The 24,345-nt window shown below is 47.1% G+C and overlaps 4 protein-coding genes across 4 annotated transcripts; 1 reads left to right on the forward strand and 3 right to left on the reverse strand.

The window, feature by feature from the left end:
• Positions 1-2,427: 2,427 nt before the first annotated feature.
• LOC34620160 (myosin regulatory light chain) lies at positions 2,428-4,247 on the forward strand. Its single transcript, XM_026334783.1, has 4 exons — positions 2,428-2,463; positions 3,049-3,184; positions 3,542-3,712; positions 4,135-4,247. The coding sequence occupies exons 1-4, from the start codon at positions 2,428-2,430 to the stop codon at positions 4,245-4,247; spliced, it is 456 nt and encodes a 151-aa protein (XP_026190568.1).
• Positions 4,248-5,210: 963 nt separating this feature from the next.
• Positions 5,211-7,964, reverse strand: LOC113146683. The gene is made up of 6 exons (XM_026334784.1): positions 7,875-7,964; positions 7,466-7,831; positions 7,118-7,326; positions 6,961-7,024; positions 5,438-6,892; positions 5,211-5,321 (listed from the first exon to the last, which is right to left on the reverse strand). The coding sequence occupies exons 1-6, from the start codon at positions 7,962-7,964 to the stop codon at positions 5,211-5,213; spliced, it is 2,295 nt and encodes a 764-aa protein (XP_026190569.1).
• Positions 7,965-16,660: 8,696 nt separating this feature from the next.
• On the reverse strand, positions 16,661-18,681 carry LOC34620157. Its single transcript, XM_026334785.1, has 4 exons — positions 18,067-18,681; positions 17,448-17,606; positions 17,023-17,170; positions 16,661-16,848 (listed from the first exon to the last, which is right to left on the reverse strand). The coding sequence occupies exons 1-4, from the start codon at positions 18,679-18,681 to the stop codon at positions 16,661-16,663; spliced, it is 1,110 nt and encodes a 369-aa protein (XP_026190570.1).
• A 1,369-nt stretch (positions 18,682-20,050) lies between these two features.
• LOC113146684 lies at positions 20,051-22,078 on the reverse strand. Its single transcript, XM_026334786.1, has 5 exons — positions 21,740-22,078; positions 21,214-21,505; positions 20,783-21,025; positions 20,322-20,677; positions 20,051-20,167 (listed from the first exon to the last, which is right to left on the reverse strand). The coding sequence occupies exons 1-5, from the start codon at positions 22,076-22,078 to the stop codon at positions 20,051-20,053; spliced, it is 1,347 nt and encodes a 448-aa protein (XP_026190571.1).
• Between the last annotated feature and the right edge of the window lie 2,267 nt (positions 22,079-24,345).

Genomic DNA, 24,345 nt, shown 5'->3' on the forward strand with positions numbered 1-24,345 from the left:
CAGTGCAGATTTATGGTGCTACAGTTTTTGTGGCCGATCAAAGCCCTCAAGAGGAATGCCAAGGCATCTAGGGATCCTTCCAGCCCATTGATCTCAATCGCAAATGGACTTTGTTTCGAATTAAGGCCTGAACAAATCCACGGTACACTTACGCTTATCTACCTAGATGTACTGAAACATCTAGCTGTGCATATCTCTGCTTGTATATGATTACTCTCTAGTGTACAATTTGACACACTGAACGTGTGCGTGTAACGACCTGTGCATTTATTCGTATCTTTTGTAGTTGAATACACTGTCTGTACGTGCATTTGTTTTTGAATATGTAGAATTCTCTATGGGTGTATGTAGCTTAAGCGATAGCACATCTCGCCCTTTCAAAGTGATCTCCGCATCTTCATTTGCTGTATAGGCTTCAAAGGTGTTTTCTCTCAGGAGCACATGGAGAGGAGGGCATTGGAAAGCACACAACTGGATCCTGCAACGATCCTTTGTATAGCGTTTGTAGAGATTACTTTTGTTCAGCAGGTCTCACTTTTGTATCTTGGATGTTACACATGGTATCAAATTTAGACGGCCTAGGCATTATACTCTAGTTGACAAGGTAGTCATTACACCCGTTCACATACCTTGTTACGAATTACCCCTATGCCATCCACCATTGCATATCCTCATCAAATTACACTGCGGCTATACCGATATATCAGGGAGGGGGCCCTGCCGGGAATTACAACGCCGCAAAGGAGTTAGGAGAGTGGCATGCACGAAATTTATGCCGTCTTCAAGCTTGCTGAATGAAGTATCATCTGGATGCACAACACGTTGTAGAAGGCGCGCTCGACTACCAGCGAACCGGAGCAGGTGACGCATAGGTATTGTAAAAGGTATTGAGTGAATTGACGTCAGTCATACGAAGATAAAAGACTTTGCTTTTATTCTGCCGCGACTCGACGCTTTTCCCCAAGGTGTGCCTCAGATCATCCAATGGCAGGTTTTCTATGCGTCTCTGCAGAACCAAAACTTCACTTATGGCTTCAGGTGCTGTAAAGCCTTACCTATTTGGATTTAGAACAGCCTGAGAACAGATAACTACTGTCGGCCTTTCTGAAGGAGTCGCAACGCTGAATTGAGTTTTCACACAAACTATGATAATAAAGTTACCGACAATTCTACCTACACCTTTAAGATGGTAGCCCGCTTTATCTAATGAAGAATATTACTTAAAAATTAATGGGAGAGATCTGGCGCACTGATTCATTATTGTGCTACAAGCACAACGCGCACTCACAAGAAAAAGATATACAGAACGCAGCTGCGCAATTGAAGGTCACGTGTCTTTTCTAGCTCCTCTAGCATAAACCAAAAAAACCGATAACGCCGGAGGCGGAGGTTCTATGGGACCTCCAAATAATCAATCAAACGAAACAGCCTTTGTGGCGAGCCAACCTGTAAGGCTCCAGCTCAGGTTTCCGCAGGGAGACAAATCTTAACTAGATAAACTTCGTAAGTAAACTAGATCAGTTCCCAAGAACCTCTTTTCTTTTCCTGGCACAGCCTTTAATCGTTCCGATATGAGGGGAGAGGAACAGCTAGGGGGCGCATAGCTGCACTCTCTAAGCACTGCCAGTATGCCCAACTAGTTTTGCATGGAGCATCTAGCTCCATGGACCACAATGCTGCGTCTTTCTCCCATCAAGCTATGCTACTTTGCAATAAATCAAATTAGACAAACAAACAATGAAGCCAAACAATAGACTCTTCTATAATTTTTCTTAGTTGAATATGACTAATGTAGTAGAAGATGACTAGGTGTAGTTTGGCCCGGTTAAGTCCCCTCTCTCGTGTCGAGATCCGTGAAGGGGAGGGCATGGGAACCAAAGGTCCATACAAGACATACTTGAGGAGCTTCGATCAAGTTTGTATTGACTAGGGGAACAGATGGGGAGACAGACTAAGTGTGCTCTTGTGGAAGTAGAAAGCGAGCAAAACATTGTAGTATTAGTTCGGCTCATCTAGAGCACTTTCGTCGCTCTCTAAATTATCTTTTCCCAATGTTTTTGGTTGCAGGCCTAACGCAAAGACAATGTGCCTAGCTGAAACGTTGTTTGCCATTTTGCCGGCTAAAGCGTTTAATCCGCATCCCCTAAACACAAATTGTGCCACTGCCATATAAACACTTACTTTTCTTTCCTTAGGCCTGAAGATATTTTCAATGCTTTGATTATCTAGAATTTACTTTAAGACGGGGAGTTTCTGTAGGTCAGTAATTCATGCGAACCGGGGCTACTGGTCCACTGGGACAGTCACATGCTTTTCCTGCACTCTCTGCGTGGTCGTCGTCTTGTTTTGTTCTTTTTCGTCTTCTAAGAAAAAAAATCATTGTTTTAACTACTAAAATCGCTTCTTCAAAGTGTCTTGGAGCTAAGAATGTCAAGCACTCCGTTCGGTTTGTCTGCGCAGCGGGTAGGTTGGTGGTAATACGAGTTTCTCCCTTCATGGGCCCAAAGTTCTTTCACCTTGAAAGATCTTTGAAGTAAACCAAACACAGGTTACTCAAAAGAAATAAAGCACATGTAAAGGCCTCTTAACTTTTCGGCTAGAACAAGTGATTTTGCTTGACAATACCAGTATGAAACTGCGATACATCAATCTCCGTCAAACACATTTTGGATTACTAATTATAAGCTTGAACTCAGTTTTTGTCGCAGTCTTTACTTTTGCAAAAATATGTGGTCATAAGCGTCATTATTTTCCCATGCAGTTGCATGTTCAAATCGAATTGACCCGCAAAGAGAAGCTTGTAACCTGCAAGTCCATCATTTCGGCTCAGTGAAAGTCATAAAGCATGGTGAAATAATGAGCAGAGAGAGCCCAATGCTCTCTCTTTTTCGTCTAGTGCTTTAGTGACTTCAAAGGTACCATCGTGTTTTTCCTCCACTCCACTGTTTTGTACACTTCAAGGTCGATTCTCGTGCATTTTCCCGCGTATCGGATTCTTTGGCATACAAAATTTTCCATTATCTGCGTCATTGTCTGTTATGTCGACAGAGAGCAGAGCTGCGCGTGGCCTTTCACGCATTTGACAAGGACAAGACCGGAAAGCTGGACATCAACGAAATCAAATACCTTCTGAAGTCTATCGGTGTCTGCCTGACAAAACGAGAGCAAAAAGCTCTTGAGGCTGGTGAGATTGGACTGCTCCACGTATATTCTGTACATATGAAACACATAGGAATGTCATATGCTCTTTAAAGGGTCAGTAATTTAGAAGGCAAGGAATCCCTAAAGAAATAGTGTTTGGGACTATCCAATGGAGCAATATCCCTTATGTATTGCTAGTTTATTCACCAATGGATAAGGACAAGATCGCTCTATCTTTTCTTACTGCTTTACCCTCCACAGTCCCTTTGAAAAAGCTAACGAATAATGCAGACCCTGATGATCTCCTAAGATGACTATTGTATATCGCGTATGCCTGACCAATTATCCCCTTCACGCCTATCATATTGGTTTCTTATACTCACTATGAATTTCTGATCAGAGTTTGCTGACCGAGGTGAATTTGATTATGAAGATCTTCTAGCTCTTGGACAGGTGGTGTACAATGACGTTGCGATCGAGAGGGCCCTTGTCCTCGCCCTCCGGAAACTATCACCCCCGGGAGCAAAGACTGTTCCCCGGACGCTCCTGAGGGATATGCTCCTGAATTTGGGTTGGTCTGTTGCACTTTTCGTGCATGTAATTGGTTTACTTCCGTAGCTATACTTTTCTTTGATTCACATTGTCACTAGAGCAGGAATGGTGCACCAACGATCTGACGTTTTTTATGTTTCCATATATTGGAAATGTCTTTCCTTCTCAGAAAAACCTTACTTCCCTTGTTGTGTTGGGTCAATGTGCAAAGATTGCTACAGTGCTCCTATAGCATGTGGAATATATGCGAACTCATCGATATTAGGTAGCACTTTTTCTTGCCGCGGTCTACATGTCTTGTCATGCATCCGGTTGTGCTGTAACTTTTGGCGCATGTCTGTTAGTCGACCCATCTTTTCAAGTTATTTTTGCCATGAGCTTATTCCACTTAGTATTTCAGTATGCACTCGAATCTGAGCTCCATACTTTTGTGCTTCCTAGGAATGGGTGTAAAACTCACGGAGGAGCAGGTCGACATGTTCCTGGACATTTGCTGCAGCGAGGACGGAAAACGCAGTGACCAAATTCAAATTACAACTTTCATCTACAGGTAATTAAAGGAACGCTTCTACATGATTGTCTGTTCAGGCTAACCAGACCATATGCCACCAAAAATCTGCAAGTTCAACAATATGCATGCTCACAAGTACATGTTTGTCCATACGTAATGCATCGCGTACACGTTGGACAATGGGCTGTTGGTGTAATTCTTCTTTGTCGAATCGAATATGCGCTAAACACACCTAGTGTGAATATCGAAGCCAGGTATGCAAGGTGTAGAGCTACCTTGTTGTTTTGTGCATTCAGGGTGCTGCGTGATTGATGCATCAGTAATTCCATGTTGATCTTCCCGCAGACTCTAGCACGAGATGATACAAGACAATAAAGGAATAAAAGTTTGCATTTTCTGTATTAAATATCTTCATAGAGTGATAACGGCACACGTTATTCAAATTTGTCCCCCTTCCATACAAGCCTGCTATCTGGTAGGCACATGCCCCACTAGAATACGTGGTTCTGTGTTGCAGTACCCATCCGTACTATACTTGCTTTGTTTTCAAAGATATGTACAGCTCACACAACTGCATCTGTCGACACATAAAAGTTCAAGTCGGAAGACAAGCTAATACGTCTTTGTTTCTGTGCTTGTGATTCCAGAAGTCTCTTGTGTTTCTCCTTTGTTTCTCTGCTTACCTGAGAGCATAGAGGGAGTTTAAACAGATGCGAACACGACATAAGTCATGTCGTCTGCACAGACACTGTGTAGCACGCACTAGGGAAATCAAACACCCAATTTCCCAGATTCCGTAGACGGGAGACAACAGAAAAGGTTTAGCGCAACGAAGCTGAAGAATGGTAAATACAAAAAATAGATCACAAGGACCCTAAACGGAAAAGTCTGCAGATTGCGCGCTGTAGTAGAGGGAAACCTGCATTGGCTGCAGCAAACCAGGGCACACAGAGACCAAAAGCAGTTCAAAATAGAGGGCTAACCTCAGGATTTCGCAAATCTCTGCTTAAGGGTAAAACCGTATACATGCAAGCATATTTGCTTCTGTACAAGAAATTGCTTGAGTACATCGGCAAAAATTTGGAGGTGAAGAGCCAATGTTTGCTCGTAAGTGGATCTAATCAAGGTTGGCTATATAGAGGCACTAAGAGCATCCCTTGCTGTGCAAGTTTCCTCAAACTCAGGGGAGGGTCAGTACGCGTAATAAAGCGGTATGAATGCCGATGAACTCACAGATATACGGCTACTGAATGCCAAGAAAGCAATATTGCACTGCATGTCTGATTGCAACAACGCTTGTCGCTCCCTTGCAGTAGATACATCAAGGCCTTTTACACCTTGCATCAGCCTTCCATGACCCCCTCCGCTGTGGCCCCTGTTCCCTAAAGCGCAAGACCCGTGTGACTGCCTAAGAACCATACCCCTACCCATTCCTTGAAAACTCACAAGGTTTGCTCCCCTCCACTGCACCAAGCCCACGCTTCCTCTCAATCCTCCGTTCCTTCTGCGTCTGTCAAATTCATCTGTAGACTTTATCGATTCCACTGGTCGATGTACCCTAATGGGGATAGACGCAGAGAGGACCCCTTTTTCGGGCTGATGCTGCTGCTGCTCTGCTGTTATTCGGTTCAAGGGAATAACACTCATGGACTCGAGAGGGGTCGCGCTACTGCTGCTGCTGTCTCGTCTACTCCTGTACCTGCCGAAAGCCCTCCTTTCTCTGCTTCTGGGCCTCCGGATGGCACTTCCTGTGTGCCACAGAGTGTGTTGAAGGTCAGGGACCTTAAGTAGGGTCGGGATCTCCCTTAAGTCAAAAGTGTTGTGAGGTTCGCTAATGACTTCACCCACAAGGTCTACTGGGTTATCCGGAGTGATACGGAGCCCCCAATGAGAACCTAAACGAGCATCCATGTTCTTTTCCAATAATCCTTCAGCGCTTGTACGGCCAGATGATTGTTGCTGGTGCCGGCGACCTAGCAGCAACGGCAGCTCCTGCTGCTTTAATTCTTGCACTCTCTCCTGTCTTACTTTCCGTGGCGTTTGCCATTTTGTGTACTTCTTCCTCATGAGGGATACCAGCGGAATGCTCCGAGGATGATGCACCCCATGCACAACTCTCAGTTCTTGGTCTACGTTGCTGCAATGGGTGCGAAATGAGGAGCTGCTCGGGTAGTTTAATAGAAGCGGAGCATCTGCTGCCTGATGGACAGACCTTGCTACAGCAGCGCCTGGTGGTATTGTGCATGCTGCAGATCCTGTTAGTGCTGGATCACCTGCAGACCGCCGAAGTTTACTGCAGTATCTGCTGGTCATCTGTTCATGTGCCTCAGGCCTCTGGCAGCCGCTGTCTCTCCGGCTCTTTTGCTGCAACCATCCTCTCTCTGGAATGCGGAGCAGTGCTCCTGCTGGAGCTCCTTCTGTTGCAGCTGCTACGCTAGCTGCTTCGGGAAAATCGCCCTCGTGAGAGGAGTCCCTGAGAACAGCCAAGGCGTCTGGACCTGCAGATACCTGCAACGCTGTCATTCGGCAGCTGAGGTACCCAGTCGTGAGCGAGTCGAGATCAGGGGCAGCCCCTACACTCATAGCAGCAGGAGAAGCAACGAGAGGAGCAGGAGCAACATCGCTAGCACTGCTACTTCGATCGAGTGTACTAGGATCTAAGGTGCTCGCCAACGGAGTCTCTGGAGCCTGTTTGTAATTTCCGAATGTCTGGGAAGACACTTGAATCCCACAGCTTCTAGAGATACGCCTTACACCTCTGCTGCCTCCGTTTTTGCTGCTGCTGATGCTGCTTGGGTCTGCCGCACCGTGATCGGAAGCCTTTGTGAGTTTCTGATGCTCCCGCATCTGTTGATCATGCTTATGTTCCCCATTACGATGCCCTACAGGAGCTGAATGAGAATCTCCGCTTACCTGAGAAGAGTCGCGTCTGAGGCACCACTGAGCTTCTCGGGTCGTCCAGTGTTGCAGCAGCAGCTGACTCCTGCTGCTGAGGCTGTTACTAATACTGCAACTATTAGCTCGGGTGGATGGCAAGAGTAAATTATTGGTGTCCTTTGTGTCATGATCTTGGTTTTTGCTACATGCCCTGCTGCTTCTTGTGTTCTCCCAATCCCTAAGAGCTTGTCCAGCATTCACGCACATCCTTGGCCTAAAAGAGCTGAAAGATGACAGAGGATGCCGCTGCTGCTGCTGTTTCTCTCTTCGCGAGGTTGACGAAGGCAACATTTCCTTCCTTTGGCTGCTGCCACTCTTGCTCGCTCTTATTCGTGCTAGGAGCCCTGCTGCCGCTGCTGCTGCAGTTACTGCTGCAGTCGTTGTCGCTACAGCGTCTGGAGAGCATATATTCTGGGGTGAGAGCGCAGCAGCGGCGAAGCGCTGCTGAAGTGCATGCAGTTGCTGTGTCTCCTGGTCCTTCTGCATCGCTAAACGTTGTTGCTTCTGCAGCTTCTTCTCCCTCCGCTGCTGTTGCTGTCTCTGCAGCTGCAGCAGCAGTTGCTCCTCGAGCATACTGCTACGCAGTCGTAGTTTCAAGTCCTTCGATTGCCCGACATGCTGCGATTTTTCATTTGAGACACGAAGGGATTGACGCTCTGCAGCTGCAGCAGATACGGGGCTGTGTCTTTTCTCTGTATTGACCTTTTGGCTTGCAATTCCGCGGCCTTTGCACCTTGTTTTCTGCCTCAAGCTCAGCTGCTTTGTGTAGGGACGGGCGCTGCAGCCCGTATTGCGCCGGCGCCGTTGCCGGTGCTCCCGGCATTTCGACGCGTGCACATGATCGCGACCCTGGGATCCATTGAAGGGGTCTTCATGCAGCCCGGGAGCAGAACTGCTGCTCTCTACGGTCATGCTTGTACAGGCAGGACCTCTGAAGGACACGCAGCTGGGGGAGATTTCTTTAGCGGGGGACCAAGGCAACACGGGGTAGCCAAACGGGGCTCTAGAAGAATAGTCAGAGTTACAATGGAGCGGTTAGATTGCATGAGAGAGTACAGTGGCCAGAATTAAAAGCAGAAGGCCAGTGGTAAGTGAGATACCGGAAGCCCCTAAATAAATCACGGACATCCGCACCTTAGAAACGTAGGGCAACATCCCTTGAAACGCAAGCCATCTGGGTTTCTGCTGCTTATCCTCCATACTTTAAATGCTATAAAAACTCGGAACTAATGAAATCGGGGTTCTGATTGGTTTGGTGATAAGCGAAGAAAAATGGCGGCAGTAATGTGGTGGCTGAGTCCAACCGGCTGGGGATTAGAGCCACGGACACCACCAAAGACCAAGAAGAAAATACTTCACAGTACGGTAAAGGCGATGTTGCTGGATCCTATAGTCCCTACTTGCAACTAAATGTGTCTTGTTAGTGGATTTCTCCATCACATGCTTACTGATGTCTGCCTATACCTAAGAGTGGTATTCTTCTACATGATTCTTCAATGTGCTAGTCATATGTTCCTCGTGCTCTAGGGCTAGATTCGGTTATTCATTTAATTTATATTAAGGTCAATCCGAACGACGAGAAACACACATTCTGAACATCCCTACTTCCTGTTGAGAACGAGCATGGAAGGGATAGCAGACGACAGTTATAGCACGTCTCTTCCTGCCTCCGTCGACGTGCACTCTCTAGACATGGTCCAGCTCTTAAAGTGTTCCTCTGCTTTTTATATACCTGCATAGCTAGTGTAGTGCTTTATATTCGACTTTGCGTCCACCACTATGACACCCTGCGGCCCATTGTGTTTACTCTCTCCTGTTACCTCTTTGAGCTCCTCATTCATCCTGTTTATTCACCCCTCTGCTGCCATTTACCTTGCTTCTGCCTCTAGATTCTTTGTTCCTATTGTATTTTCCCTTCCATTACCTGCTCCAGCCCCCTCCAAGTCCTTCGGTAGAGCAAAGTGCTCCTTGCGTTCGAGTTGATACATCTCACCATTTTCAGATTAAGGATGCAAGTGCTGGCCTATATCTAAGTCGTGTGGCGATATTTTGGGGTATCACTTTCTAGACCGTCGCATTAGTATGTAGTAGAGTCATGAGACATGATTGAGAAGCGTATCAAATTAATCAACAAGAAATATCAGTAGATTCACAAAAGTCGGCCTGGTCAAGTTAGAAGCTGCATATGACCAACTGCTACTGCTTCTACCAAAGCGGAAATGGGAGTAGATCGGCTTAGCGCAGCAATCTATCCTCATCCACCGTGCAAACGGCAGGAATACGCAAAAATATGTCTTAGGTCAATGGTTTTGGCCAGCAAAGTCCGACTAATGCCGTTAGCCCTTTCATCCCCCCGCTTACTTCTTTCCTTCTCCCTGTGCCTTCGTACTTTTCTGTCGAGTTGCTAAGTGTCATATGGCAGGGACCCGAAAGGCCCATCATGAGGCACAGGGGCCCCTAAAAAGATGAAAGAGCTACAGACGATCTATTTACAAAAAACCTTTTACGGGGGGAGACACTCGTACACTCAAGTTACCCGTAGCTACTCCCTTCATTCCACATGGCCCTTCCATGTATCCCACCCCTTTAACTCGATGTGCGTCTGCAGCTAGCAAACCCTCACTGGGGGGTTCTGTGTAACCTCCCCCACAAACCGGCACCGGCCGTTGTCCCTCATCATCAATCCAACCCCAATGACCCCCGCCAAGGGAGCCCCCGGCAGCAATGCCCTTTAAATGCCTCGAAGGTAGCCCATGCACTCCTTCCCCTGCCTCCGCATGCTCTTGAAGGTGGGGGTGTGTCAACGAGTCCGGGATACCTCCCTGTTGCGATCCTCCTTGTCCATCCTTCTGATCTACACTCTCGCACTCCTGTCGCTGCTTGTGTGCGTTGTAAAGCCCCGCAGGGGGTGCCGAATGCATCATACATTGTCTGGAGCCCACGGTCCCCCACCATCCTGTTGCGCCAGATGGCGCTCCTTGATGCAAGGGCCCCCCGTGCTGTTGCATCTGTTGCATATGCTGCCGATGCAAGCCAGAGTGCGGGGAATTCCAGACAAATGGGCACCCTGGGGGGGACGATGCAAAGTGCCCCGGAACAAATACTCCTTGGGGCCCCGGCATCCCACCACAGCCAGAGGGGGCCCCCATCGGAGAGCCCCAATAGGGACTAGAACTTCCTAATGGGCCTCCCATAGAGCCTGCATGACGATGTACGGGAAGCATCAAATAGCCAGGAGCTCCGTTATCTGTCTGTACATTGGGTTGCCAACCGCTCGCCATCCCGTGTAGGCTTACAGGGGTCTGTCCATGGAAGGGTGTCATGTAACTCTGCAGGCCCCCATTGGGAGTCCCCCTAGGTGCCCCCATATGGGTTGCCGTTGGGGGGCCTATATGCGCGCAAGAGACGGGGTGTAGAGGCACATGGACCCCTGGAGGTGAAAACGGTGAGGACGGTCCGCCCCCTCCAAAGAGCGGGATTTGAAACGGAGCTGACGAGTGTAGCATAAGACCATGGGGGGCTCCGCCATATTGTATCGGGTGATGTCCCATATGAGCCCCCATGGAGCGGCACGAAGCAGGATGTGGCCAGGAGCTTGCACACCGATGCAACCTGCATTGGTGTGAGTGCTGTAACCCATGTTGTGCCAATCTGCATGAGCGTTCATCGCATTCTCTTTCCTCCATCTCCGTCCGCTTGTCCGCCGCATGCTGTTCGTCTTCTGGCTGGAGTTGTCCGCCAAGCGTGATGTGGGTTGTATTGCTTTCTCCATTATCACCTTCGGTCTCTAGTTGGACTTCAAACTGCAGCGAGCCGTCCAGTTGGATGCTTCTTCCCGAACCTTCGGTCATAATTTTGATGGGCCGTTTCCTTAGAAACTCTGGAAATCTTGCCCTCAGAAGGGAAGCGACAGTTGGCAGTTGGTAGTGTCGGGTGTACGTGTTCCCCATCTTGTATTTTTTTGGCCGTGTGTAAACACTGCGATAAGAAGGCCCAGAGATTCCTAAGCAATTATTCCTTATAGGAACATACTGCGCAGACACCGTAGGGGGAGGTGGACGTAAGCGGTTCTCGTAAGCAACCAAACCCCAGCGCCTGTCGTCAGAAGTCATTCCCCACCGATTATCGTAATCCTCTGAGTATATAAGAGCACACACAATGCACACTGAAACTTTGGGGCTTGTAAATTAGAGTCTGGAGCAAGTGGCTGTCCAGAGGCTGGGTCACGGCAGCATAGTCTCGCGTGTAGGCTATGCGTGATGTAGCAGGGGAGATACGGGCTTTCCCTCCGTACGCATAAACACTAAAAGTATGAGTAATTGCCTTCAGGAGAGTGTGTTGCATATCTTTTAGCATCACCTAGATCACTTTCACAGGCCGAATCAGAGTCGATTTGTCCATAGTCTTGCCCTTCTCCTTGTTCAGCCAGTGACAAGTGGAAGTTCCATCCTGCGGGGTCAAAAGGATCCAACACTGCACATCGGAAGTGACATTGAGGCATAGGATACACAATGAAAGCTGTGAAGACTGTGTACCTGCTTTTTGCTTTTCGAAGCTAGATGGAAAGCAAATAGTTTTCCAGGGTACGAGGGAAGCCACAGGGGCTCGTCGGCGGGCATCACGCACCGACAGGGGAATTACCTCCCACATTGGCACCCCTGCACATACAGCACGAATGCCAATCTAGGGAAGCAGATTCGCCTCCAAGGGCTCCCGGGCAGACGGGACCGCCAAACATTGTTCGTATCATCGAAGCATAGGGATCCGCGGCGCAGGTTCCAGGAACCTGAGAGAAAGGAGTTCCCCAGTCCCGTCCACTTTCCCGGCTAGGAAACTGGCGTTCGCCTTCAGGGACACCCAACAGCGAGGGATCAAGCAGAGGGTCACCTATCACAGGTGATTCTGCTTGATGCTGCTCCATGCGCGAGGTTTCCTTACGGGCACTTTTGGAAATCAAGCTCAATGCGGATTTCAGGGGAGAAGCTACACTTTCCCCTTGTGGTTCCAGGTTCTGGGGCTTATCCTTTCGCGTCTCCAACTCTAGAGATCCGTGAGAGTTCTGGGACGACCCTTGGGGGCTCATGCTTGGGGACGGACTTTCGTCAGGCTGTTGTGGCCTAGGCGGTTCAGAAAAATCCCAAGTGTCCTCTGCTCCGGAAACCGTAGGCGGCCCTTTAGGGAGGGCTTCTGCACGCCCCGTTGGGTGGTGATGAGATGAAGACAGCCCCGAATGACTGAATTTTGCCAGGAGTCCCTCCTTACTAGCAAAGTCCTGTGATTTGGAAGGCCTTAAGGACACGTTTTCATCGGCTTGAGCGTCCATGTCATTGTCAGGTGGAGGGCTGCCTTTATCCAAGCCATTCCGCTGAGCGCCAAGTCCTTGAGACACTGCTGAGACATCCCAGGTGTCCTTGCACTCTAGCGACTGGGCCTTCCCTGTAGGATCCTTTGAACCTTCCGCGAACTTCCCAGAGCCTCCAGCCTTTATGCTACTACATTTTTTGAGGGGTCCAATCTTTTCGGGCTGTGATTTCCTCAAGTTCTTTTGGTGCGCAATAGAGCCCCCTGCCGGTATATTGGTATCAATAACTGCGAAGCTATCCGTGGGCCTTTTAAAGACGCCTGTTGGCCCTTTAGAATCACATGCTGAGCCTTCTGTGCTAGCCGAAGTGCGCAATGGCCAAGCTCCGGGAGGCCTGGCATTTTCTGCCGACGAATCTACTGAGGCATAGTGTTCTGGTGTCCCTTTTGATTTACTAAGAGGCCTTGATGAAAGTAATCCGGCTCCGAGGGATACTCGTCGTGAGCTTTCCATCTCGGGGTTATCGGCTGATCCCCTTAGAGGCCCCCAAGCTTTCTTTGAGTCTACCACCGGGCTAGTAAAGGGGGCCTTCGAAAAGCTTTCTCGCATAGCATTTCCCAGTAATTCTTTCGCCATTTTCTGCCTGGATGAGGGCAGAGGGGGGTGCTTTGGGGGGAGGGCAACCTTGGCCCGGGGCACCGCCATCTTGACAGTCGTGCTGCCTCCCGATTGAACTATATTCCCTGATTACGTGCCGTAGCAAGCATCTGGAGGACAGCCATGGAGACTCACAGATACGTTAGGTTGTTTGCCTACAGTGGTAGCATGGGATAAAAAGTAACGAGAGCCTTCTGCAAAAACTCAACAATCCACAATCCGGACATGGAGCCCACCGGTCGATGGGGGATTCCAAGAGGACTACTAACTGGTTTATGATTCCCCTAAGAAAAACCATACATGAAATCACGCTGTGGTCTTGTTGGTGGAACGTTGCAACTGTCTCATATTTTCTTGGTTGTCTTTCTTTTCCTCCTTTTCAGGAAACCTCTCTTCTTGTAACTCTGCGTCGAGAGGACGATATCGGGCTCGTTGTGCTAGCGGGATAACATAATTTAGGCCGCTAACCCAATGAAAGATAACTTGCGGAAAGAGTTGAAATAACCACCATAGGGTTGGAGAACTCGCATGAGGCAATGAACTCTCTGCAGTGAGGACGGGAAACCAAAAACGAGCGCAAAAAGGACAGCATCAAGAATGATGACAAGCCAGGGTAGCCACTTCAAATTGTGAAAGGCCCTTTAGTACCATATACAAATAGAAGACGGAGGATTGGTCCTATAATTGCAGTCCAGTCAAGCACTGATGGGATGCTTGCTTAATTCGCTGTTTACACGCAGAGTAAACCGGAAAAAGACGACTGCACAGATAAAAGACCATATATAGACAACGCTACATGGAGAAAATCGAATAGCGTTACCGCAATCACAGAGCGTCGTTTAACTAACATCGAACTCGCGCAGCTCGGTTCGCTGCAGCGGTGGGGCTTATGCGCGCAAGGCACCGAGAAACGAGTTGTACTAACCATTACTTTTGGATACATCTGTTCAACTATTTTCCAAAAAGATTGATTTCAGGGTTTACACTGTATATGGTGGGTTTTTGATCGGAAACAACCGGGGAGACTGTAGGTGTGTAATGCTGGAATGCCGGCTATGGCTTGTTGCCTTCCAAGGCACATAGGTATTTGTGTCTTCATTGACAGGAAAGCATTTTACGAGCTCTAAACTAAATGATCTGGGGCAAATCTCTCTGTCTGCTTATGTATTACCCCTCTTATGCGGGGAACAAAGGAAGATATTGCTGTTCCGTTTGTGAATTCGGTATACGTAGGTATTAATTAAATTCACTTTCCGTCTTCTATACTTGCATATTACAAGAGGATATAGGCTTACAGTAATGCGTTTTTTGCCGTTTCGGAGCTGCTCAGCTGCTTCCTATAGGGTGACACGGATTTGTATCCAAGCCAATGTGCATAGTCATGCAATGGTTGAGACGCTTCATCTAATTTGTCGGTAGGGGGGGCTTAACAATACGAGAGACCTGCATTAGAAGCTTGAAAATTACCCAGTAGTTTTGCTGGCCTTGCCAAGAAAGCACGTGAACTGTGAAAATGCGGAGTATCCACAGGGAACCGAATAAATGCTGCTTTTATCCTTTTTGGGTGCCACGGAAATAGTAGACGTCAATTTCCAGTTAAATGGGATGGGGAAAGTAGCTCTCACTGGCTTAAGGCCGAGCGTTTTGGGGCTTCGTTGCGTGCGGGAGAGTGTGCGGCTCTGTTTCGTTATCAGCGCCAGTCGCCGTGAATCAGCATGAGCAGTGCTGCTCGCGCTTCTTGGTAAGTGCGTTTACCCAGCTTATTCTCTGCCTGCGGTAGCTACCCTCACCCATGGATATTGCATGAAAGGCTGCTAATCATCACTCATAAGATGTTGTCTCCACTCAGATATGCGCCAGTGATCTCACATGTGTTGTGCCTTAATCTTTCCTGATTCCACTTTGGAGGGTTTTAAGGTGACTATGATGATTGCATCGGCTGTACGGGCATGTAGACTCTGTGCTAGGTAGCGTTCAAGCCATATTAAACTATTTTACATTTCGAAACCGTTTAAATGTACTTGACATCGGTTTTCTGGTTGCAGGAGGTTTACATATCTCAGCTCGCCGACGACAGCCAGCCATCGCGCCGCAGCGGCTGCAGTTTCTTTCAGTCCTGCGTGAGTTGTTGGCTGTTGTATGCGTGTTTTTTACATATTTCCTGTTATTGATAAATGTGCACATCTCGATTTTTCAGCTGCAGTGTTTTCGCCTGACAGCGGTACGCTAAAGATCTGCCATTTTCCTGCAGACAGCGAGTCTCAAGGCATAAGTACGATTCACATGGGTACGCGCTTAAAATAGGGCGAAGGCGTAGCAGCAAAGGAGAAATAAACAATTCCCAGCACCTGATGCATTCAGTTAGCATTGTCGGCTCGTTTATATAATGCTTGAGGCTTTGTACGACTATCCGTGAATGGGCGTAGTGCTTAGAGGGCACAAATACGCACACCCTAGCTGTCTCTATTTCCGTATGCCGGAACCTTTTGTTTCACAGGCAACGAGGAAGGGACCAATGTTGACAAAAACTCAGTAATCTAGTACGCGTGCTTTAGTTTGTAGTGAAGAATCACCCCAATTAAATCCTAGATGGTCTCTTACATGAGCTACCGTTTTTTCCACACTTTCTTTTGCCCTCGGAAAAATGCTTCCCATAACAATGCAATCACAATACTCACTGTAACTTAAGATAACCTTTTCTTGCGTTTTTCATGTTCACAGACGTGTTGGTCTTGCCAATTCATGCTAATGTTACCTTCCGTCAGAGGATGTGATAGCAGCATGGAAAAGCCAAGATGGTGTGCTTAATATCCCATTGTGTTCAAACTTTAGTAGTTCGAAACAACAGTGACTACATTCACTTGATGTGTTCTGGTAGCTAGCCACATGAGGCTAGGTGAAGCCACTCTACAAATATTCACTAGGGTAACCAAGCACACTCATCTGCAAGTTACTTGCAGAGGCATTAATCTACCTCCAAATAAGAGTTGGGGGGATCTCAGGAAGCCGTTGACTGAAGATACAGTTAATATTTTCATTCGTCAAATCGCAATAAGCACTCTTGTCCCTTCTGTATTATTCCCCTGAAACATTATTCTGAACACTTTTTACCTTTATCAACATCTTAGTTATAGCGCACTAGTGCTTCAAATGTGTTTGGGATGTTTTGAGCTTTGTCAACGCATTTTATCGTTTTCAATAAAATTAATGCAAGAAAATAGCCCCAATAAAACAGCAAATCAAAAGGAAGATCAAAAACTAAATCATGCATAAAGATCGGGTCTGCTTAGTAGTTCATATATTCGGCGACCTGCTGTGTGACAAAAAACGTCCGAAGATATAACTCATCAATTTCTTGTCATTTGCATAGAACCTGTTCTGATCGCCCAAAAAAGCAGGTATGGGCTTCTCTACTCCCTATTTTGTAAACAAACCACAGCACGGGATGCTCTCATAGCCTCAACTAGTTTCTTGAATTAAAACATGAAAGTAATAGCATCACGAATGCACTAAATAAGCTCATTTGTCATGCAAATCCCGCGTGTCATGTTTGAAGCTGCTCAAGTAGGTGTAGCTGGAACATTCCCTCCCTTTTTATCCGATCTCCGTTCGTAAGTTCCTGTAGCGTCCAGCGTAATGCCCCCTCCTTGCTGCAGCTCCAAACCTTCTGCAGCTAACCATTTCACCACATCTGCTTCATCGAATACGGCATCGCCGCCACGTCGGGAAAGCTGTATATAAGCACCTCCTGCATGGCAGTGCAATCACAAAAACGACTCACAAGCGGAAGGGTGGAGCAGCAAGTGATCCTCGTCAGCGTATTCAAGAGCGAAAATAGGATATGCTCTTGAAAATAAGATAATGATAGCTAAGTTCTGTGGCTTAAAGCAAAGTGCCATTAACTACAAAGAACTCAAATCACCACTTTCTGTAGCAAGATCGCCGAATCGTTTAGGAGTGATGTTTGTCCCAGGTTTGTAAGTGGACGGAGGAGGCACCACTGAGACAAAGCTAAATACGGAAATTTTCAGGTCTTGCTCCTCCGTGATAGGTATAACCTTGTTCTCAATCTGCACAATTGAGTACACGCATTTCGATAGAAGCTCGCACTTGCTAATATGGGGCCTGATACAGCCCGTTGCTCCCTGGATGTAAGCTTGGATGTGTGAGATCCCAAGTAGCAGCTGATATCACGATAGACCTACCCCTCTGTACTCAAGTATTCGGTGCACGCACACAAAACACAGGTAGAGGTCCGCTAGTAAGCTAGCCACCAAATAACATTCTTGCTGAATTATTGCTCAGCACGACAGAATGAACAGCTAGTTGGCGGCTTCCATCACTCACTGGTCCCGTGTGAAGTACGAAGACTCTGGCTGACGGTGCTGGCTTATCGAAAACATGAATTCTTACTGTGGCCTCCATTTCATCTGCTGCTTTTAAGAACTTGACCCACCCTTGGTAGTAAGGCTGCCGCTGAGCTTTACTCCATATGTCCCACTTATACTGTAGGCAGCAGGATAAAAAAAACTACTATTTTCTCAATATCCATGCACGAATAAAAACATACACACAGACACGGATTCGTTCGCACACATGATAGGGGGTGATCAAATAGAGCATCGCATTTCAATAGAGCGATACACATTCTCCACTGCAGAATGAGCAGGGAGAGACATCCAGAGGGACCCATATCTGGTGTTGTAGCGCCGGGTCTGCAGCAGACAGCTGTAGAAAGCAAGAAACGCCTCCACGGATGACAGAAACTGACCAGTTCAAAAGGAATTCATAATACTGATTGAAGAAACACAATATGCAATGCCAGAAGCCACAGCGACGCAAATGCCAATAAAACTGGCAACATGTGTTGTAGGATTAAAAACGCTGTAGCCATGGGCCCAAGAGGCCGGTTGTTCTTGTTGCACACTGGATGTCAAGTAGTCACGTATACCATCTGCAAGCTCACCAATATTTCTTGCTGGAAGCATGTAATTCCCCCATTTACTGTTAGCTTGTTCTTAGTAACCTTCTTGTGCCTGGCAGGGATAAGTGATGCTAGCAGTACATACTGCTTTTCTTTCATTTGTTCTGGGGTCATGGGACTAGGGGCCCACAACTGAATTAGAGAGCCCTCGTTAAGAGAAGAGGCAAAGAACAAGTATGCAAGGGGTGAGTTAGCAGGGGGAGCGCTTGCTGAGGTGCTGGCTGTCGCGGTTTTAGCTGCTACTTGTTGCTTTGCCGCATCCAGCAGCTGCTGGTCTGCATGAGAAAGAAGCAATTTGCTTCCCTGTTGAGACCCCCCTGGCATGGCTTCGTCTTCTTTTAAAACTACTTTTGGTGGGGCTGCGTCAGCCGCTTCAGCCGCTCTATTTTTCAGATCTTCGACTTCAGGTGACTTAGTGATACCTTCTTTCACGCAATCCAGAGATTCTGCAGCCACTTTGATGTTCTCGGCCCTCTCCGACGCTGCGTTCTTCACGTCTTCTAATGTTTCTTCTGCTTTTCCTCCCAATGCCCTTTTTTCTTCCGGTGCTGGCCCACCGAGGGACTTCGCTGCAGGCCTCGAGCACGCAGCACCCATTCTGCTGACCTGAGGATGAAACAGGAAATATGAAGGGCAGGGAGAATATCTAGGAGGTTTATAGTACCACAAAATGTAAGCATTTGCATGAAAGAGATGTTGAAAAAGATGTGTTGGGGTGTAAGTACATTACAGTCCCACAGCTGCACCGAGAGAGGGAGGCAACTGGAGCAAGGAGCTGCCTTCAAATCAGAGATTACATTTCTCTTCCCTCATCGCGGAAAAAACATCAAGCAAAGGAATTCCCTGTGTGCGAATGATCTGGCACTGCCTCAATGTGGCATCAGCGTCGCGATCTCGGTGACGCTTGTCAAACATCGAAGAGTGCAGTCGCTATCCTCTGAAGGTAGACAAGCTATTTCTGCTTTTCGTTACAAACACTTGAGCTTACTGTTCGTTATCCTGTTTAAATGAAAGAATCTAGCAGCTGGAAGAGCAGTGAGTTGCATCGCTACTTGGGGCCAGAAGAATGCGATGTGTGCCAGTGGTCACGCCGCAGCGAGGAATGGCTACCTCCCCTACCTGGCTCCATGCCCATAAAAGCACTGCGTAATCAAGTAAAAGAATAAGCAGCCATACGGCTGAACATTTGTTTTCGCATTACAATTGTTCAGTTACACCTTCATTCCACCGTCTTTGCCTAACAGTGCTGAGAAGGAGCTGCATTGACAATGTGTCTTAGGATGCTGCATTCAACCGGAAAACCTGGGTGTTCAAGAAAAACTAGAAATAGTTGGGCCAAATGAGACAGTTATGAGAATGTGTTGCTATACCCCGCTGCTTTAGTAGGTGTATTCTTTAGGACCATGCTCCATACGAAAGCCAAGGGCCAGAATGAAATAATGGGGGCATATGTTAACATTCAGAATGTGGTATGACATGGTTTAACGCCTCGATGATTCCCCTTTAAACGCTTGGGTGCTATATTCATCAATTCCATGCGTCTTCGACCATTCCAAGTACTCGTCGCATTGTTCTTCATGTCTCCAACGCCTTGCTGCTTTTGTGCATGCCTTTCTGTCTCATTTTCCGCGTGGTTACTAAGCAAGCCAAACTCCCGTAATGTGCGGGAGATCAATTAGTGCATTAAAGTCCAACCCGCATGTCAAAAATTGTGCAGGGAAAATATGAGGCTACAAAGTCGATCCAGCGAGCGCGCTCTACTTGAAGTGAGTGTAAGAAAGTAGAACTACACACGAACAATATGGGGAAGAAGAAATGTCAGGCAGGAAAACGGTAGGAGGTGGCGGAATACGCAAAAATCATTACGTGCCGAAAGACAATGCACAAAGCGGGCAAATAGCAGTCTCACTATCCCTGCAAAATATCTACACAATTCATCAAGGAAAAAACAGTCGATTTTCAAGAACTAATGAAGGCTAGTTCTTTCAATATTGTTCTCCTCAGCAATTACTGTATCCACAAGTCCAACTGCCCGGGCTTCTTCAGCAGAAAACACTTTGGACTGCCGCCTCCATTTAGATATCTGAGCCGGAGCAAAAGAGATAAAAAGGTGTCCTGCTTGTACCCCCTACTTCATGTCGTGCTCTACAGTCATTAGTGGCTGCTTAAAGCCGATGTGAACCATCGTGTGACGCAGTTTAAACAGCCAATACGACTTGATGCCTATATTAAAGTACCTCGTTAATTGGACACTTCGTATGTCTGGCCAGCAGCTTATCCATTGACCTTTCCTGTGAGGCCAAAGAAGCAGCTTGAGACAAGAGCTCGTTGGCAGAGCCCTGGGCATGCGCTGCACAGTAGAAAAAAAGTCGGAAAATGCTTTTCCCCCGTGCCCGCTGATCTGGGATGCGCCTACCATTATTTGTAGCTGTTTTCTGCCAATGATTCCCCACCTGTGTCCTTTCATGTACATTTGAATAAATAGAAAAAACTTCAAAGGCTGCATTAGATTGAGGGGCAATTAAACGCCTGGTACTGCTGTTGCCAAAAAGCAGCAACAACGCCACTGCAACTCCCCCAACAACCAGAACACCTTAACACCATTTATGCGCATGAGTTAAAGACAGAATAAGAACCACTTGCACACCAGTTATTGTATCTGTGTTGCTTCAGCACAAGCGTCCCTTATGCCTCCCGCGTTCTGATGCAGCATAATGAGGGTGGCTATCAACCTGTGAGTGACACCTTGCTATAATGACACATTCCGTCCACTTACCCGTAGATTCGCAAAAAAAAATTCTTGCATTTTTTGTCACCCTCCTGTGTCCCTTCTTCCCAGCACAGAGAAGAAGAGCTCCCATGTGTCCCGCAGCGCCAACAGCCAGAGTCCGCACAGAAAGAGTGTTGGATACCAGCGACAGTACGTCGTACAAGGCCAGACCTAGGCAGCAATAGAGAAACAAGGTGCGAATAGAAGAAACACATTAGACTGTACAGCATAATGAAAGAGGCACAACCAAGCTCCGTTATCACGTGTGAAAATTACGTGAAAAATAGAGAAACCCCCTTATCAACTGTATTATGACAACTGAATGCTTTGGGTTCAGAGCTTGCGGTCTTGCGACTCACCTGCAGTTAGTGAGCCGCCTTTACAGTTTATGACCAGTTCTACACTTGTGTTATCTTGTTCCTCCTTCCCCTCTACATCATTGCTTATCGTCTTTATTAGGTTATCATGCCTATTTCTCCTCTTGTTCTCCTTGTTCCTCTCTTGTGTCTCTCCACAAAGGAGCAGCAGCTGCGCTGTGAGAGCTGCAGCGACCTCATCAGTTAGAGGGCCCCACAGAAATATCCTCTTACTGAAATGCAATAAATGGCTAAAAATGTCGGATCCGCTGCGAAGCGCGGTAGGAAGGAGCGGCTGGAGCTTGCGTACAGCACAGCAGATATTGAGAAAGTATCATGAATGCGAGGTACACCAAACACCTTGTAGCTAGCTCTTAAAAATTCATGTCTAGAGCGAAGGGTATGAGCTATGAGCCAGTTGGAAAAGAATCATACGAGAGTAATAGAGAGGCAATTTTAGAGACATAGAGGGATGGAATTTCAAAAGCAGAAACTAGAGAACAATGAACAACATGAGGGTGACACTAACCGGATTTGCAGGATGCTGTGGAGGGGGAATAGCGGGGCCGGATTCTACAAGAGCTTTGAGGGTCAGGGTAGTCCCTCTCCTCCCTTTCCTGCAAGGGTCGCTGGGGCGATATGCTTTAAGGGGTGATACTAGATCCCGAGGAGTTTGTACGCACACTGAGGCTATGCTGGCACAGTTGACGAAGGCAGGAAGCAAAGCACGAGTCACTATTACCGATTGAGTCGGGCTGGAAACGAGGTAAAGGAGCAACAAGTAGGCGAAAACACCAGTAGGAGAAGATACTAGGGGGCCCAACAACAAGGAGACGCGAGAGGGCCCCCCACACAGCTTTATATGCATCTCCCTACCGTGAGAGGAAATAGTGAAGGGGTGTAAAACATGGCTTTTGGTTAATAAGTAGATTTTAAGGCAGACGGCTTGTGAATCGACTACATGGGATGTTCTCCGTACCCCCTCGAAGGAACAAATTAAGTCCCATAAGGGAAAAAGGCGATGCTGAAAAAAGCAAAAATACTTAATCGGAGCAGTGCTTTCAAATAGTGCATTCGGTTGGAGGAATTCCACAAGACATGCCAACTGGGGCCCTATTTTGCATGTTCAGATTCTTAACACGCGAGTTACCTTCCCCTTTTTTAAAAATATCCTTCAAGGAAAAATATGCTTTTTAAGATTTATCAAGAGGAATACTCATAAGTGAAACGAAGAAGTTAAAGCTTTCTAAGGGCTATGATTTCGATATCTCTGTGCTCGGTACCGTAGTACCGTAGCAGCCTTCCACTTTTTTCTGGTTTACAAACAGGAAGAGGCTTTATCTTATGCTTTTTAAACGTTTAAGTGCTATGCAATGCTACGCCATCGTGGTTGGCCTTCTGACCTCAATTTGGGTCGCTTCGCCGCGTGCATGCTAATCCCTGAATATGAATGGAGCTTCAGATCTCATACAGTTCTGCCTATGTAAAAATGATACGCATAATCTCCTGGTTATTGATCTTCCAACTTGCGCTCTTAATGCATTTGTTGCTCCTCTTCTTTCACACACATGAAGAACATGCCCTGAACGCTGTGTGTGTAGTACACAAATTTCCACTTACATTAAGAGTGAAAAGACCTTTCCAGATGCGAAGATTGATTGAAACTTATGAATTCTTTCGCTGGTGTGTTTTCACGTCCACTTACCCACACCTCACTGGGTATGACCCGAAGGGAGACAAGCTAGCCGCAATGCATGAAGCTACACCCTTCCGAGCGCTCCTTCGATCTATTACGGACAGCAGGAGGCACCAAGTTTTAGCACAGGAACGTAGTGTAAATTATTCTTGCACGAAGACGACTGGGATTCATAGCAGAGAAGATAAGAGGTGCTGAACCACACGGTCAATACTGATCTGAATGGAGTATAGAAAAATAATGCCTGCCTACGTGCATCTTCGCCGAAAAGTGATGGGGTGATTCTCTCCGACAAATTTGCACTATTTGTGACCCCTTATTGGCACTTTCCTTCGGGGTACTAATGTCTGAAGCGACTTTTCTGTCCCACACGGCAAAAGCACAGAAATAGCTTCTCGGATTCGGGTTTTCATGGAGTGTCCCGTGTGAAGAGCAGGTCACTTAATTTTGGACAAAGAAGCCACTTGATGGCATAGCACTTGGCTCAATTTATAAATATCTCTTGAAGCATTTTAGGTAGTGTGCGGAGGGTGCCGCTGTTGCCACTGCGTCTGGGGGACGTGCTTTTGTGCCATGTGTACTTGCTTCAGACGCTGCAAATAGCGTAACTGCAGCCTCTAGCCTAAAACTATTCTTCTCATGGGTATCCCTAACTTTCCGGTAGCCTGCAACCGCCTACACCCTTGCCATCTTAAGATAATGCGGGAAAACGGGACTCAGCACTTTATTTTGAAAAACGAAGAGTCTCCTTCAGTTTGAAATCTTGCATTGTACAGGCCTCGTTATGGAGAAAGCGAAGGCAGCGCTACACTGGCCCTGCAGGCGTTCGCAGTTCAAGTTAGCTTTGCTGATCTAAAGCAAAGGAGGTAGCTCAATGGGGCAGTCACAGCGCAGCTGAGAAATAACTACCCATATGTTGTAGTAAGACAGCTATATGGGCTTTTGATGAAAGATATATTGCATAAATTGGGTATTCAATCTTTTTTCACAGTTTAGAGCTGGCTTGTATGCAAGCAGCATTGGATAAAAGGGATAAATTAGTGGATCAGTAATTCCACATGCCTTCCAGCACTGTTTGTACACGGTTCCAATGCAAATCCATCAGTACGTTCTCATCGAATGCCCATGTATCTGTCTTAGTACAAAATACGGGTGGTCGTTTCTCCGCCGCGCTGTAACTGTCCCACTGAGCTACCTCTTTTGACCTGGAACACGAGTCCACAGGCACAAGAAAACTATTGAAGTGTATTCCCTGACGCGAAAAGGCCAAATGCCTGCTTTCTGGCATGCTCGTTGCTGCCACTACTGAAATCATGTGCTAGAAGGAAGTATTCGTTAGTTCGAAATTCTTAATATTTTTGCAGAAGGTTCTGTTCTGTCAGCACAACGGTCCACTTGCTTCTCCTTTCCAAGCTACTGGAGCCGAGCACCCTGACAAC

The sequence above is a fragment of the Cyclospora cayetanensis genome, unplaced genomic scaffold (genome assembly GCF_002999335.1).
Source record: "Cyclospora cayetanensis isolate NF1_C8 unplaced genomic scaffold, CcayRef3 CcayRef3_contig_5, whole genome shotgun sequence".
In the NCBI taxonomy this organism is placed as follows: Eukaryota; Apicomplexa; class Conoidasida; order Eucoccidiorida; family Eimeriidae; genus Cyclospora; species Cyclospora cayetanensis.